The sequence below is a fragment of the Delphinapterus leucas genome, chromosome 5 (genome assembly GCF_059928025.1).
Source record: "Delphinapterus leucas isolate spDelLeu-1000000601 "Yukka" chromosome 5, BTC_Dleu_Yukka2, whole genome shotgun sequence".
Classification (NCBI taxonomy): Eukaryota; Metazoa; Chordata; class Mammalia; order Artiodactyla; family Monodontidae; genus Delphinapterus; species Delphinapterus leucas.
In genome coordinates, this window is record NC_143133.1 from 52,169,950 (window position 1) to 52,187,688 (window position 17,739).

The following is a 17,739-nucleotide window of genomic DNA, read 5'->3' on the forward strand; positions in this document are numbered from 1 at the left end:
AGAGATACTGAAGGCTTCTGAGAAGAGCAGTGATTGGCCAGATCTATGGTTTCAGAAAATAACTTCGGCTGCCCTGCAAATGAGACAGTTAGTGACTGAAGAAGATGACGCATGCAAGACAGGTTGGGCCGCCATGGCCAAGTGAGCAGGTGAAGCCTCAAACCAAGCCAATGACCTTGAAAATGAGAAGGAGGGAGCAGAAACATGTGGGTCTTGGACCTGAAGATGGCCGTCAGGCCCATGAGGCTGGAGTTTAGCAGAAAGGCTGCGTCTGGACACCTGGAAATCATAAAGATACCACTTAAAACTGTAGGGTGGATGGTGTGGCAAGAGATAAGCCAACATGGACATTTGGGGAGATCTCTTAGCTGTAAAAAACAGATCAAAGAAGAAAAACTTGACAAGTAATCTAAATTGGAAATATTTATACAGATGGGTAGGGACTCAGAGAGTCACAGAGCCCAAGAAAAATAGGGAAGCATTTCCCCAGCTTACTCTCATATTCTCAAAAGCACAGGTCCAGAGGGTCTTGTATTAGATCTCGCCCCACTCCAAACACCAAGCTTCTAGTCTGTTTTCCCGCAGAAGGTAATGATATTTCTTGGAAATCTACAATAGTCTAAAAATACAGCAGCTGGGCTGCAGTGCCACAATTAGTGGAGCTGCTGTCCCAGGAAACCCTCATCACATTTTGCTTAGATCAGAGAGCGGATTAACTTTGAGGTCTGTCTGAACTCTGCAAGACACCACTGGTGGTCTGCTTCCCGCAAGCATTCAATCTTCACATCCAAGGCAAGAAGGAGGAAGTGCCGGATAGGAACCCAAAGCAACTTTTCTCTCAGTGACTGAGATGAAAATATGCACCCTAGGACTCCTGACATACTTGGTTTGCGTCCTGTCTCCCTACGTCCCTTGAGCTCTCTCTCCCTTTGCATGAATACCTTCCCCAGACCCGAACTTCCTTTGGCATTCACAAACATTAGCACAGCTATGATGCCCCAAGCCCTTCATCTATGTCATGTGTTGGAAATAAATGTAGGAATTTCTTTATCTATTAGGGCTCCTAATGGCATGCAACTGAAACTGACTCTGACTCACTGAAATCCAAAGGGAGTTTACTAGAAGCATACGGGGTGACCTGCAGAAAGAATACAACGAACAATCGAGAATCAGACTGCAAGGCGGGAAAACAAGGGAAGCTCCAGGACCCTAGGCAAGTGGGAGATATGCATTAATCTAACCAGAACGTTAGCAATGGAAGAAATCCACTGCAACAGTGCTGTCTGTCCTTGTGTCACCATCCTCATGATTCTTATTTCTGGGAGAAAGAGAACAATGGGACCCAGTTGGAATTGAACCTATACTCAGACGACATGAACACACTAACTTTGCAAGGCAGTTTAGACTGATGGTGAGAGCAGGTCTCTGGTGCCTCATGGATTTGAATCCAGGCTCTGCCACTTCCTAGCCATGTGACCTTGAGGTAGTCCTTTTTGCAATGATCCAGCTTCCCTCTCTGTAAACGGGGATGTTTATCCTTGGGGACTGGTGAGTACTAACTGGGTAAACCTGTGACAGTGACGGGCACAAAGGAAGTGTTCTACAGCTTTGATATTAATACTGCTAGGAACGCACAGGGTCCCTGGATTTACAGTCCAGCCAAGAATGACAAGATGAGCGGTCATTCTCTGAAAGGAAGCAGGAGCTTTTATTAGGGGAGGCTGAGTGTCCACAAAGCAATTACTATCCACAGCCAGTATCTTATCCCTCCACCAGACAGTAGCCACCATGAGGACAGCAGACTCTCTTCTTAATTCACCGCTGCATCCACCAGCACCTGAGAAGCGCCTGGCTCAGTGAACCTTTGTCAAATACGCAAATGCTGGCTGCTTCTTTTTTGTGCTCCTGATCAACCAGCACAGTGCTTTGCCTGCACACAATAAGTATTTGCTGATTGAATCTATAGGTCAGTGGGATTCTTAGAAAGGGGAAGAACATTGGGATCAAAGAGATGAACTTGTTTTAATAGGACTCAGTGGCAGGCAAGTGATGGTATAATGATGCTAATAAGCTATAGATGGACTATATTGTTTGTATAGATTAGTGTATTTGTATAGATTATAGGCTGGCTGCTGGCCAGTCTAGAACCTCTAGATCAGCATGAGGGGACAGAGAAACCACCAGTTACTTCCCTCATCACCTTGGAGAGGGGGTGGCTCATCTGTCCCACATTGGTCCTGTCCCCGCCTTGGAGGCACTGCTGGTACTTCATGAGGACACCCTGGTACCCTCCACACTGGCTTTCAGAGGCTCTGAGGATAGGGCTCAGCCAGCCATCTGCCAAGCTTGCTCGCAAAGACAGCAGGATGTCATGGAGGAGCATATTCGATTAGGAGTCATGAGAGCTCAGTCCTGGTCCTGGCTCAGCCAGTGGTGTGAGGTCTCTTGCTCTCAGTGACCTGATCTAAATCATAGAGTAACCCTTGACCTGGAGCTCATGGAGATGTTGAGCAAATGAAATCCCACCTGTGGTGATTTCATCTGGAACTCCTTCTGTTTTAAAAGAGTCATGCACCACAATGTTCACTGCAGTGCTATTTACAATAGCCAGGACATGGAACCAACCTAAATGTCCATCGACAGATGAATGGATAAAGAGGATGTGGCACATGTATACAATGGAATATTACTCAGCCATAAAAAGAAACAAAACTGAGTTATTGGTAGTGAGGTGGATGGACCTAGAGTCTGTCATACAGAGTGAAGTAAGTCAGAAAGAGAAAAACAAATACCATATGCTAACGCATATATATGGAATCTAAAAAAAAAAATGGTACTGATGAACTTAGTTGCAGGGCAGGAATAAAGAGGTAGACATAGAGAATGGACATGCTGACATGGGGTGGGAGAGCGAAGCTGGGGCAAAGTGAGAGTAGCATTGCCATATATACACTACTGAATGTAAAATAGTTCGCTGGTGGGGAGCAGAAGCACAGCACAGGGAGATCAGCTCGGTGCTTTGCGATGACCTAGAGGGGTGGGATAGGGAGGGTGGGAGGCAGGCTCAAGAGGGAGGGGATATGGGGACATGTGGCTGATTTGCCTTGTTGTGCAACAGAAACTAACACGGTATTGTGAAGCAGTTATACTCCAATAAAGATCTATTAAAAAAAAAAAAAAGGAACCCAACTCAAACTGGCTTCAGTGAAGAGGAGACTTTACTGGTTCATGTTACTGAGAAATCCAGTTTGGGGCACAGTTGGCTTCAGGGGCTCAAACGTAGCGTCAGCATCTGATTTCTCTCCATCTCTCAACTCTCCTTCTGCTGTAACGTCCTCATTCTCAGTGTCTAAACCATGGTCCCCAGCAGTTCCAGAGTCTCATCCCTTCAAGTTCAAATCCAGCCTCCCAGCAGCTGGGATAGACTATGCTTGGCTCAACATGGGTAATGTGGCCAGGCTGGACAATCTGGATGCAGCCACACTGGACAATCAGGACTGGGTCCAGTGCCCATCATCCCCATGATGAGTGAGGAGCTTGGTTATATGCTTAACCTTCAGAGCTGGGAAAGAGTAAGGATTGGGGTTGGGGGGAGAAGCCCCAGTTTACCTCACAAATCGGGAGAGGAGTGGTTTGCCAAAAGATATTTGGGGTACTATTAACAGAAAGAGAAGTGGATGCTGGGTGGCTAAAACAACAAATGTGCCCTACACCTGGGATATTTATATCACGTGACATAAAGCATGCATTGCAGCTTCCCTCTTTGCTATGAAGTCTTTTGTCTTCCCCCTAACAAGCTCCTGCAAGCGCCTGAGGAGCAGCTGTCTCACCCTACAGTCATCTGTCTTCCTCCTCTGAACTTGGTAGCCCACAGGACCGTATCACTCACCAGCAACAGGTGGCATCTGGTCATTAGTTATCTTTTTATGTACATGTCCTCTCTCTTCATCCATATAGCAGGATCCTGGAGAACAAGGGTCACGTCTTATTCATCTTTGTGGCTCCCAAAGCACTTTGCCTGATGTTTGGGGCATAGCAGACAGTCCCTAAATCTGCTGACAGATCAAACACCTGGTTTATATGCTTCTGGAACTACGGAAGTAAATAGCTTGACTCAACTACAAAACTACAAAGAAAGAGGAAACCTGTGTCCTCTACACCATTTCTGAAAGGTCGTAGACCTTTTCTGGACTAACTAATGATGCTGGGGTCAAGATGTGCTGGGGTCTTTTTTCCTCTGCAGCCCCCAGCCACTGGTATCATTCTTTTTAATAAAGGACTGAATGAAGGCCCAAGGCATCTTAGTCTCAGCTGCCCAGTACCCTTGGGTGGGTCGTATGCCGGCACAGCCCACCTGGAAGCATGGAGGATGGCAATCTCAGGAAGAGGAAGCAGATGTCTGTCCTCAGTGGCTCCCACCTCAGGCCACAAGGCAGAGCCCCAAGGTCCCATCAGTGGGACTGGCTGCTGGCTCCCCGCCCTGTGCTGATCTCTACTCTCCATCCTCATTCGTAACCCTGACATCAAGCAAAGGGAAGAACGAGAGAGGAGGGCATGGAAAATCAGAGTCAGATGTAGCTTGGATGTTGAAACCGTCCTCCCAGGTGGTTCATAAGCCCCTGTGGCTCTGATTTCAGAATCCCCTGCGGGACATCTTGGGCCAGGCGATTTGCACCTTTGTCTCTAATCCCCTCAAACCGCCCTTTAGGCCAAGTGACTTGTCCAAATCCGCGCAGCCAAGCCAGGATTCCCTCACCTGTAAAAAATACAAGGATTAAATCAACGAGCCATACAGAGCATCCACCTCCTGGTATAGTCACAAAAATCAAATCAATGGGGGAAGAACGAAAAACCGTGGTTGGTAAAGGAGGGAGTGGTAAACGAGGTCAGAAGATAGGTGGGTGGAGCGGCCGAGAGAAAAACCAGGCTGGGGGGTCGGGGGCAGAACAGGGAATCAATTAAAGCTCCAGTCTCTTGCCGCGGATCGCGCTCGCCCAGCGCTTCGAGCGGCCAGGGAGAGCCCGGGAGGCGGTGCGCCGGGTTGACCCCGCCCCTCCCTAGTTCCACCCAGTCCCAGGCCCCGCCTTTGGCCCCACCCCTGCCCCCACCCCACCCCGCCCCCGGCCCCGGCCCGCCTCCTAGCCCCGCCCCCAAGGCCCGGAAGCGAAAGCAACTCCTCCTCTTCCGAGCGGGGCCACGATACCGCCGGCGGGATCCGGGGTTCCGAGAGTGAGGGCTGCTCGGCGGGTCAGGGCGGCCAGCGGCTGGAGCCATGACAACTAACCTGCGCACCGCGCTCATTTTCGGCGGCTTCATCTCCCTGATCGGCGCCGCCTTCTACCCCATCTACTTCCGGCCCCTAATGCGGCTGGAGGAATACCGTGAGTGACCTCTGACCCCACGCGGTGGCCTGGGCCCAGTAACTGAGAGTGACCTCTGACCCCACGCGGTGGCCTGGCCTCAGTAACTCCCCTCCCTTCCCCACGTGGGGCCATGGTCAGAGCTTTGTTCGCCGGTCGGGGAGACCCGGGTTCGAATCTCGCTGTGTGCGGCTTTGTGACAGTGGACAAGTGACTCAATCTCTCAGAATCTCAGCAACCCCTTTAGTAGTTATCTGTTTGTATAATAAAATCATCTAGCCTCTGGTGAGAATCAAAGGTGGTAATGAAAGCAATCTGCACATAGTAGGTCGACACTAAATAGTAGTTCATACTCATATTCACTGAAGTCTTTTAATGTATCTCATTAGGCACACATGGGACCATTTAATTTACACAACCTCACTTTGAGGTAGGTATTATCTGTTTTACAGATGGGGAAACTGAGGTTCAGCGAGGTTGTTCAACATGCCCCAGGACACACAGCTAGTAAGTGGCAAGACAAGTATTCCTACTCCCGTCTCTGTTTCCAGACCTTCCAGACGGTGAAGCTGGGAATGATGATGTTGAGGGGAGGGAGATGGACCCTAATTATCCTGAGCTTGAAGGTGTTTTTATTGCACTTCATTTCCACTCCCAAAGATGTCTTTCAGTGGAAATGTTTCAAACCTAAACTGTTAACCTGGGTTTTTGGGTTTTTCCTCTCCTTTCTCCTCAAATATTTTTTCAGATTCTGCTGTCTTCATTTTAAGCTGGTTGCTCACATGACAGTGGTCAATATCCTGCGAGTAATTTTCTTCCTTAATCATTCAAGTCCTATCATTCTAAAAGCCAAGCTCTCTTTCCTTGAGACCTATACCTCAGCAAGGATTAGCACTTTGATACGTCTGAAACCATCTGTCAGAGAGAAAATATTAGGCATTAGAGGCTCATTTTGTTCTCCAGGAAACCTGAACCATCTTGAAGATGGAAGAGGGCCAACTGTGCCCCTTGACAATATTAGCGAAGGCTGAAAGCTTGGCGATTTGAAGGCGAAAGCTCCGTGTAAATGCTCTGCCCATTACAGATGCTACAACGTTTGGTTTCTGAGTTAGAGCGTTTTAAGTACACAGATTTCCTTGTGGCTTCTTTTCATCAGCCAAGATTGAAATGGCCTCAGCATTCTGCCTTCCAGCCTGTCTCCATGCACCATGCGTGAGGGTGAACATGGGGCTGTGTGAAGCCCTGTATAATCTATCTGCATTATCCGTCCTTACTGCATCTTTGCCCCACGCTGTTTTATGACAGCCTCTAGAGTTGAACTTGGGACAAGGGGGTCTGCTTTGGATCCCACTAGAAAAGTTTCAGTCACGAAGACTAGAGCGGTGGTTTTCAACTGGGAATGGTTTTTGTCCCCCTAGGGACAGTTGGTTCTATCTGGAGACATTTTTGCTTGTCACAAAATGGACGGCATAGGGTGGGCTGGTGTGTGCTACTGGCATCTAGTGCATAGAGGCCAGGGGTGCTGCTAAACTTTGTGCAATGCACAGGGCAGCCTCCCCAACAAAGAATTATCCGGCCCAAAATGCGAATGGTGCCAAGGCTGAGAAACCTTCCTCTGGGTCAGATGCTCAGGGTGTGGGTTTGCGCTGTGTCTCCCAACAACAGTCTTATAGGGGTAGTCCAGAGTCTATGGTTGTCTGAGTCGCCTTGAGACAGACGGATTAGGCCTTTTAAGTGAACATTTAGTTCGTGTGGCTACAATAGCTGCATTTTTAACTGTAAGGCAGTCAACACCTGCCCACTTTTCTGGTTCAGTTTTAATTAATTTGGACACTGTTATCTGAGAGTCATAACTGATTCCTTAAACAGGTAATGATACTAAATAGCTAATATTTATTGAGAGCCTATTATGTGTCTGACACTCTTCTAAGCACTTCTTATATATCAATCCATTTGGTGCTCATAACAACCCTTCATTGTAGCTGCTGTGTGATCATCATCCCCATTTTATATGTGGACAGACTGAGGTATGGAACAGTTAACTTGTACAAGGACCCACAACCGATGAGTCCCGGATCTGGGATTTGCACCAGTGCCCTTAATCGTGACACCAGGGCACCATACTGCCTCTCTAAGAGGGTGAGAGAAGTAAGTCAGATGAGGGTCTAAATCCCTTACTAGAGGAGGACCTTAAGGTGCGTTACTTAACCTCTCGGAGCCTGGCCTGTTTCCTCATCTGTAACAGTGGAATTTGCAGGACTGAATTTACATGTTTTGGGGTGAATTAAATGAGATAACAGGTGTAGAAACACATAGTATATTTTTACACTAGGCTTCTCATAAAAACATTTCAAAAATAAGGAATCACAAGGGCAGGGAAGTGAGACAAGGAGATTTAAGCAGGTGGACCGACCCAGGTGAGGCATTCGTGACCGGGTCATGGGAACCCTCTGTGAGGACGGAGCTTCAGTTCATTTCAGCGCATTCAGCTAGCATTTAGTTAGCTTCCTTTTCATTTTTTTAAACCTGGATTTTAGCAATTACTGTGTGTGGCACTGTGTTAGGTGCCAGGTGTATGTGACTGGACAAGACGGTCAGAGCTCTTCTCTCATGTCACTGCCTCACACGTACCTGGTCCCCCACCCACTCCCTGCACTCTGAGCTGGTCTCCCTGCTCCACTGGTCCCCAGAACCACCCATTCTTTACCCAGCAGCCACTGTGGTCTTTCTGGTTAGTGTGTTGCTGCTGATCTACCTTCTTCGCATTTGTAGTCAAAGATTTCAGACTATATGATTTTGCTTTTTTGATAGGTCAAGATTTGCTTTGTGACTTGGTACAAGTCAGTTTTTGTAAATGTTCACTGTGTGCTGGGAATGATGTATATTCTCTTGTTTGGGAGTACAGAGCTCTGTATATGATGGTTCCAGATCATTCTTAATTCTGTTACTTAGATATCTTGAGGCCATATTATTCTGTGCACACAATCTAGAATATTCTGGGGGGGGCTCAATTATTATTATATGAGTCCTCTTTACCCCTAATATTTCTCCCGAACTCTGTTTTATCTGATATTATCATAGTTACCAGCTTTCTTTTGGTTAGTGTTTTCCTGGTGTGTGTGTATATCTATATGTATATATAGAGAGATATAGATATAGATATCCTCTTATATTTAGCCTTTATTTGTCCTTAAGTCTTATAACCAGCCTAAACTGGGATTTTTTTTTGTTGTTTTTTTTTTGTTTTTTTTTTTGGGATTTTTAAAAAAATAAATTTATTTATTTAATTTTGGCTGTGTTGGGTCTTTGTTGCTGGGCGCGGGCTTTCTCTAGTTGCGGCGAGCGGGGGCTACTCTCCATTGTGGTGCACGGGCTTCTCATTGCAGTGGCTTCTCTTGTTGTGGAGCATGGGCTCTAGGCATGTGGGCTTCAGTAGTTGTGGCACGTGGGCTCAGTAGTTGTGGCTCGTGGGCTCTAGAGCTCAGGCTCAGTAGTTGTGGCGCACGGGCTTAGTTGCTGTGCGGCATGTGGGATCTTCCCGGACCAGGGCTTGAACCCGTGTCCCCTGCATTGGCAGGTGGATTCTTAACCACTGCACCACCAAGGAAGCCCTAAACTGGGATTTTAAAAAAATCCAATCTGATAATCTTTTTAAACTGTTGGATTGAGATCATTTTCACTTATGTTTACTGATATATTTATATTTATTTATTTTTATTTTTCCTATCTTATGTTTTCTATTTATTCTTCTGTTTCTGTACTTCCCTTTTTTCTCCTTTTCTGCCTTCAAGGCTTCTTTATTTAATTCTCTTACCCTCTACTAGTTTGAAAGTTTTACATTCTCTTTTTCTTTTGTGGTGACAGTTTAAAGTTAGTCAATATCTTTACCTCCTATGAAATATACAAAGACCTTAGAATGCCTTAGCTCCTGTCCCAGACGCCCCACCCGTCCTGCCTTGTGTTTATTACTCCCCAGATCACTTAGTACCATCCGTGTTTTATACAGTCACTGATTGATTCTCTTTACCCTCATTCTTTACTCACTGATCCTTCTTTCATCTCACACCTTTCTAGTTTCAGTTTTCTTCATTCTGAAATACATCTTTGTGTTTCTTTGGTGAGAATTTGTAACTGGGAACATCCATTCTTGTGTGTCAGAGAATGTATAGAACTCCAGGTCTTCCATTGTGGCTGTCGGAAAGTCTATTGTGCTGTTTGCTCTTTGAATTCGATCTTCTCACTCGCTTAGTCAAAATACTTCAGTAACCCTCTGCTGTCCTCAGAGTCCAGCCGGTGGAAAAGCATTGAAGAATTTGAATCTGGAGTGCAAGGTGATCAGATTCACTCTTTCCAGGAATCTCTGACTGTGTGTGACGGAGGGGCTGGGAGGGTCAAGGTTGGAGGTAAGACGGCCAGATGCGGGAAGGCTGTGCTTTCTGTGACCTCAGGGAGAGGTGACTGTAGCCTTAACCAGAGTGGTGGTGGTTATGGGACTGGGGAGAAGGACTGAATTACGGAGCCAGATTTAAGAAATAAATCCTCTACAGGGATTTGTGACTGATTAGCTCAGGGGTGAGGGAGGCAGAGGAAAGAGATTGACACCCAGCTTTCTGGGTCCAGCAGCTGAGGAGATATGTTACTAGACATTATGAAATACAGGAAGTCTGTTTGGGGGACGAGAGGACATGCTAGTTCGGTTTGGGGTGTATTGAGTTTCAGGTACCTGGATATGCTCCTGGAGATTTCCTATAGGCGATGGGAGCTGAGCCACAGGATCTGAGCTGGAGCTAGAGATGGCGCGTCACTGGCATTGGATGGGAAGCAGAGTCATTGCAGTAGGTGGGGCTCCCAGGCAGCATTCAGAGATTGAAAAAGACAAGCTGGTCCAGGGCAGAATGCAGGTGAACACTAGCATTTGAGGGTCTGAAGAGCAAGTGGTCAGAGGAGGAAGGGTCCTCAAAGGAGTGGCCAGAGCGCGAGGATTAAAACCTGAAGAGGCTGCAGTCGCAAGCCCCAAGAAGATAGCTCTTCATGAAAAGGGGGCGGTCAGCAGGGCTGGGCTGCTTGAAGACGGTAAGAAAGAAAAAAAGTGAAAATATCCATTGGATTTAGCAAAAAGAAGGTAAAGCTCATTGGTTGTTTTGTTAGAAGTGCTTTCAATGGTTTGATGGCAGAAAGCAGATAGCAGTGGATTGAAGAGTAAATAGTATATTGGGTTGACTGTTTAAAGATGTTGGTCTGTATGGAGAGGAGAATGACGAATTATTTTGCAGCTGGTCAAGGGGGCTGTTGTGTTTTCGTTTTGGCTGGGAGCAGCGGGAGAGCCAAGAGAGCCTCTGGACAAAGAAGACTGCAGGAGAGAGAAGACAGTCCATAGAGTGGGAGGTGGCATGGGATCTTGAGATCAGATGGAGCAGGGAGACTTGGACCAAAACAAAGGCAGGACACCTCTTCCAGCAACTGAGGAGAAAGGCAGGTGTGGATACCTCTAGATGTAGCTGTGATGTTGGGAGGTTGTAGATGCTTCCTGTTTGTTGTGGCTTCTGTTCTCTTTGTGACGCAGGAGGTCAGGTGACTATGCGTGAGAGGCACAAGCCCCAGCCAGACTCTCCCTCCTTGAGACACTCTCTTCCCTGGGCTTCGTGACTGCCCCTCCGCCAGTACTCCTGGCTTTGCCCTTTTGCTCCTGCCTTTCATCCACTCCTTAGCCTCTCTTGTTGGCTGTTTCTCTTCTGAGCGTCCTTCATACATTTATGGTCCCCAGAATTCTGGGCAGACCGAGGAGAAGCCCACAGCCCTTGGAAAGGCCGGGCAGACACCCAGTCCTTGAGAAGGGGAGCCAGAGGCTAGCAAGGAGCCCAGGCCATGTAGGGCCCAAGTGTCGAGACACTGCTGACCCTTCATCTGGGCCAGCCTGAGTGATGCTGGCCGGCCTGGGTATGGGGACAGGTAGGCTCTAGGGCCCCTGCTGGAATAAGCCTCAAGGCAGTAGAAAAGAGGCACAAGGCTGCTTAGGTAAAATAAAGCCAAGGAGATCTTCTATGATTTAAAAGCAGACAGGCCATTATCATAAGACTGCTGTGTTGAATTTCATTTTGACATTCAGTGTGCTCTCTAGCTCTTTCACTAACTCAGCCAGACGTCACCAAGTATTAGGGGGAATACAAGGTCAGTTCCACACATGATACCTGAGTAGTGAAATGAGCACTGGGGAGATGGCAGTTGGCATTGGCAGTTGTCAGTCCCACACCAGAAGTATGGGGATGGTTCTGCTGTGCTTCTGGAGGGAATCCAGACGTTGCTTATTAGCTTTCAGCCTATTGGCACAGCATGATTCGTGGGAAGAGCCCACATTCAGGGAAGCATACTTGAAGCTATACATATAGCACACATTCAGGCGCTGTAACTTGAAGCCTGGTCTGCCTTTTGTCTCTGCATCCTGGAACTAGACAGTGATCCTGAATGTGGCTTTAAAAAATAACAGCATTTCAGGGCAACCTGTGAAATGAGACAGAATAAGATCATTTTCTGTGATCCTGTTCATGTTTAACTTTAGTTAGATGTGCAGAAGCACAAAGGGTTTTGCCAGAAATCTTGTGTTCATTCAGTCCCCTCATTTAGGTGACTTGTCCAAGGTCACCTAGCACATTTATTCCTGGATAGACACTAGACCCTAACTCCCCAGCCTTGTCTGCTGCTTAATGATGCCCTGTTTCACCTGCTTTTAGGACAGGGGAGAGTGTCTGCCAGTAAAGCCAAAGGTTACGTGGGAGAGCTGTGATACCTCACTTCTCCTCCCGTTCCCCTTCCGCCCCCAACCTCAAGCGTGTGGTACAGAGTCAGAGCAGGCCTGCAAGAAATCACTTGACGCAGAAATGCCTCTTACCTTGGAAGGGCATTTTCCCGATTATATGGCAAGTGCTCAGAATATGCTTTTTATTCCTTTCACCTTAGAGTCGAATGAAATTCGCAGACTAAAGTCTTATTTTCTAACAGGCCTTACAAAGCTGCCTGGATTCTACCACACACCCTGGTGAGAAACTAAAGTGTTCATGGTATTGGAAGGAGTCCACGCTTCCGATGGCCCTTTCGTCCCCCCAGCCGCTGGCTCACACTCACCCCCAATACACACGTCTAGTTCTGGATCACCCCGAAGTCAGACTGCAGCAAAGTGGGAGCACTAGAAAAGTATTATTTTATTTTATTTTTGCTATTTTTAAAAGAGACTTTCAATTAATTATCATGGAATAGTCACAGTGCTCTTGGACTTCCTTATACTTGTTTTGCAGTTGTGTATTTTTGTTGTTAAAAAAAAAAATCCAAGCCGACAGAGAAGATCTAAGAATAGTACAATGAATCCCTTTATGTCCTTCACCTAGATTTACCAGTTGTTAACATTTTGCCACATTTGCTTTCTCTCGCTATATATATGTTACATGTCTATACATACATACATATGGACACGCATATGTTCATATATAATTACATTCCATATATAATCGTTACTACTATTTTGCTGAACCATTTGAGAGTGAGTTGAAGACCTTGTGAGCTTTGATGCCTAAACACTTCAGCATGTATTTTCTGAGCACAAGGACATTCTCTTACATAATCACAATTATCCAATCCAGGAAATTTAATATTGACACAATGTTATTATGTAATATACAGTCCATATTCAAATGTTGACATTTGTCCAATTACCTCAGGTTGTGAGTTGCTTTTATTTTAACTGTTCATTGGCGGGAGGAGATGGAGGGGTGTTCCCGAGGTGATGGTTTCACTGTGTAGGCCCCCCCCAACGAGGTCAGATTCTGCACCTGCTTTTAGGTTTTTATCTGCTGGTCCTCCCCAAGAGCACCCTCAACTAGTCAGTAACAAGACCACTGAGGGGGCTGGCAGTTAGGCACGCTGTATCAATTTGCTGTGAATGTTAAATAAAGTAGCAAGTCACACAGATTTCACAGTATGGACATTTAATATAAGGATAGGTTTCATGTTCAAAGACTTAAACATTACGAGGTAGCTTCTTTTGCTACCATACAAAAATGAGCCCGTCTGCATGTATTACTACGTTTTAAATAATCTACCTTGGCCCTTTGAGTAGAGCTAAGGATCCTCAATTAAAACTGCAAATCAGCTCACTGCCTTAGCACCAGGGGGCAGAGTCGGGCTTGCTGAGACACTGGAGAGGGAACTTCTAACGGGCATCGCAAAGCTCCAGGCCCCATGCTGCATATTTGCGTTTCAATCATTTCACTCCTGATAGAAGCATGCTCACTACTAAAAGGTCAGTAATTAGCTTATCCTGATTTGCCCACATAGTTAAACCCCTGACTTCTGTGTTGCCCTTTTTTCCAGAGGTTGAGAGACATTTGCTGTTTCTCTAATGATAGCAAAACAGAAACCTACTGTCAACCTCATCAAGATGTGCTTGCTAAGTCCCAAGGGACCAGTTTGTTTTCCCTTTAGCATGTCTCGCATTCACAAATAAAGTGTCTTTGTGTCATATCATGAATTTATATAAGACTGCTTTGGCCTTAGAGTATTTATAAAACATTAATGGATTAAAGAACCAGGGGATGTAGATAGGATGCTAATACCGGTTATCACTTGGTAGGAACTCCTTCTGCAAATCGGTTTAAATTGCCCATCCAAGCCAAAAAAAGAGGGGGTTGCATAAGGACAAGGATTATAAAGAGATTATGGTCTGTTTAAAATAAATCCTCAGCCTCTCTCCAACCTCATTAGCAATTAGCAAGGAAGTGTGAAGACAGCGATTCTTTTCTCTTCACTTGGTTCTCCATTTCATTGTAAGAGGTGAGAACACAAATTAGGCATTCCTTTGCCACCAGAAGTCAACTTCCTCTGATGCTTGGCAGGCTGCCAGCTTCTTTGGCTTTGCAGGACCTGCCTCTTGGAGAATGTGTTCCGTTCACCAGGTTGTCTGATTCTCTCAAACCTGGACATCTAGAATGCTTTCTGGCAATCAAGCATGTGTTAAAAATTCATCTCTTCCTTCTTCCATGATACTGGAGAATGGACCTTTTAGCTGTGAAAAATGATATCTGTTTTTGTTCCTGGCACGATCGATGACAGTGTAGTCTTTTACTAGTTGGCATTTTCTAAGAGCATGTTTGAGACACATCCATACTTGGAGACTTACATGGTGACAGCATGGTAGGGCTCACTCCTACAGGAATTTAACTTCTTAGGAAATGAGATTGCCTTTTGTGTTATTTTAGGAAGTCTGACACCTCAGAGGTCCCATTGTCACCCACTCTTTTGGCATCTCTTGGTCCACAGGGTCTTGGTTGTTGTTTACCTGCTACTTTTCAGAGAGGCCCAGTGGAGCCATCAGACCATTCTGTATAAGCAACTTCCTCATGCTGTGTCTTCTCTGTCTTGCTTAGAATTGGACATCAAGATTCGGATAATCCCTGTTGCCCGGTGTTTTATTTGCCAGAGCAAAACTTAGCATTGATAAAACTCTCAGACAGGTCACTTAGGATTGACTTTCCGTCACATCACTGGAGAAGCAAGTTCAGTGAATATTTGATTTGGAAAAGCCCTGTTTCCTATACCTTTATGCTTGTGTATCTTTATGAGAATAAAGAAAACTGCCTAATATTAAATAAGAGCTAAACGTGGATTTAAAGAAACACCGTCAGCCTGATTAAAACAAAGGTTTGATTACAACACTTAATTACTATAATATAGTAGTAAACATCCTTTGGCTGCAAGTCTTTCTGCTGAAAAGCCACCATTTGTTTTCCAAGATACTTAAAATAATAAGTCTTTGTTTTCACAGGCCTTAGGTTTATTCGACACCACTTAGAAAGATGTGTGAGGGCTTGAAGCCCACAGACATAAAATGCCCAGTTTCTCTTGGCCTTCGCCTGTGGGACATCTCCAAAGAGACTGGCTAAGCTGCTGTCGCTAAAACGTGCTTACTAATTGGCATAGCACCTGCAGTCAATTAGGGAAGCTTCAGTTATCCAAACCAAAGCCACCCACCCAAAGATTAATTTTCTGCTCTATTTCCTATGAAAAACATAGCATATTTAGCTCTGGGTCTAGGCCCTCAGTGGAGTACATTTTAGACACCTAAACTGCATCGTTTTCTCCTGAATTGTACTTGTTCTTGCAGTTCAGCAGCCTTGCTCTCCTCATATCACACCCACCAGTTCTTTCAAAATTGTTCTTTTGCTGTTGTTTTTGTTGCCTTTCCAAAGTGCTGAGATCACTGGGAAAAGATGTTCGTTAGAAGCTTTTCTTCTGAAGTACGGCTTTCTTTCTTTCACTGAAAATATCCAGTCTTTTTGCTTGATAGGATCTAACTTCTGTAACCTAAAAGCTTTGGGCAATGGCAGCTCTGAATTTACTAGCACTCAGATATATTGTTTCCTAATTGTCCCGTGTCATTGTTCCACGTAGATACAAAGATTTCCACTGCCCTGCCCCACAGTCCCCTCTCTAATGAGTAATTTTTCTGTTGTGTTTCTCAGAGAAGGAACAAGCCATAAATCGAGCTGGTATTGTCCAAGAAGACGTGCAGCCACCAGGTAAACGTAAAAATCACAACAAAGTCTCACGTGTACTAGTGTGTTGTCGTTGGGAGTGGTGCTTTGCAGCAGGAGAAATCTTTGCTTCGAGGCTGGATTGTAACTGTGCTGTTATTTCCCAGCAGTTGCCATTTTAGAGGTTGCCACCCCAAGACTTCCTCGTAATATGTTACTCCAAAAGAGTTTTTGCAAGTTTGCACGTTTCTCTTCTGCATTTGATAAGTGGGCATAAGTGTGTAACAAGTGTGCAATTAACTATCAAGCATAAGTAGATGTTTTGCAGGCATATTTACCAAGCACCTATTTAAACACCACCGTCATGGGAAAATACTGTTTACTTATGAGCTATTTTAATCGATGCGGGATTCTGCTTTATACAGAAGCTCAAAAGTTCCCTGTATGGCTGAATGGTTAGTTACTTTGAGACGATCCAAGTTGGCTGAGAATGAGAGGTTTCTAGCTTATTAGCCAAAACTCTTGTAATCTGTGGCAGCGGTCTTTTTTTTTATTCATTTATTTTTTAGCTAGGCCAGATACATATCTCCCTGCCATGGGGCAATTTCTGAGCCATTTAAAAGTCTCTTGTCAGCTGCCACGGCTTCCCAGCCGTCCTGTTCCAGGGTTCCGGCAGCTTGCCCGCACTAACTCCAGCTACATGGAAATCGCACAACTTCATTCTGATGTCATCTTAGTGGTTTGGGGTTGAGGGAAGTGGTAGGAAATTTAAAAACGAATCCTGTTTTTATTCGTGTTTCTTTCTATAGGGTTAAAAGTGTGGTCGGATCCATTTGGCAGGAAATGAAAAGGCTATCACCACCTCTGATTATGAAAGTAGACAGAGTCTTCGTGCTTTCATTTCTGCAGCAAGTACAGTAAATCACCTGGCTAAAGAACGATGGCTGGAGAAGAAAACTCTAGAAGGCTGTAAAGAAGAGCAGTGTGCACCAGGATTAATTCCCTTCTTAAGTATCAAAAGAACCCTGAAACAAATCACACCATTACGAAGGTTTTCATGATTTGGTTTCCTTTCTAAAAATGAAGCTTTCTCACCCAGCTGCATTTGGAGGTGATCTACTTATTATTCAGTCTCTACCTCTTACCCACCTGAGCTGTGATATGAATACAAGCAACCAGTAGACTTGGGAAGATCCTAGTCTGTTCTGCCGTCTTCCAAATAAGAAGTTTCAGTGAAAACCCACCATGTTGAGCAGCCTCATAGGGCTCTTTGAAAATGTTAAAGTTGATAAAACTCTTTGAGGACAAGGTACATTGTACTCTTTAAGAATAAAGAGTACAACTCAACTATCTCATTGGGAGGGTTGCTGCATTTTGAAAAATAAATAACTATGAAGCAAATCAAGCTGAGTGGGTATGCATGCCTGGTAGAAATCATGTTGAATTAACTGAGTGAAAATATGTATATTAAAATGATTTCTTTTTACTTCACAATGGTGTAAGATTTTTTGTAAATCCTTCTTTGTAAGCGCATTAAATGATACCCAGAAGTATTATTTGACTACATTATATTTGACTAGGTATTTGACTGTTTGGTGTTTGTATACAAGTAAAATTGTATACAAGTAAAAATCTTAAAGGTAAGTAGCAAACGTATTGAGACAAATATTTATTGAATGCGATTCTCCACCAGATACCTCACCAGGTGCTGCAGAGATGAACATGAGAATACGAATTTCTTTCTCTAGTGCTCTCTCTGGCCCCTTACTAGATTATGTGCTTTTGAAAGACACATCTTTTTCATTTTTACATTTCCCAGAGTGCCTTGCACATTACCGTATGCTGTCTTTTAGATGAGC

General features: G+C 45.1%; 1 protein-coding gene across 2 annotated transcripts; it reads left to right on the forward strand.

The window, feature by feature from the left end:
• Positions 1–5,145: 5,145 nt before the first annotated feature.
• On the forward strand, positions 5,146–17,434 carry SMIM20 (small integral membrane protein 20). 2 transcript variants are annotated; one of them, XR_016393255.1, is made up of 4 exons: positions 5,146–5,381; positions 5,813–5,867; positions 15,869–15,925; positions 16,690–16,743. XR_016393255.1 is itself a non-coding variant. In XM_022566499.3 (3 exons), exons 1-3 carry the CDS (start codon positions 5,273–5,275, stop codon positions 16,725–16,727), a joined length of 204 nt encoding a protein of 67 aa, XP_022422207.1. In that variant the 5' UTR covers positions 5,170–5,272; the 3' UTR covers positions 16,728–17,434. The 2 variants fall into 2 exon arrangements, 1 of the variants encoding a protein (XP_022422207.1); XM_022566499.3 differs by lacking the exon at positions 5,813–5,867 and having other exon boundaries at positions 5,170–5,381; positions 16,690–17,434.
• The last annotated feature ends 305 nt before the right edge of the window (positions 17,435–17,739 follow it).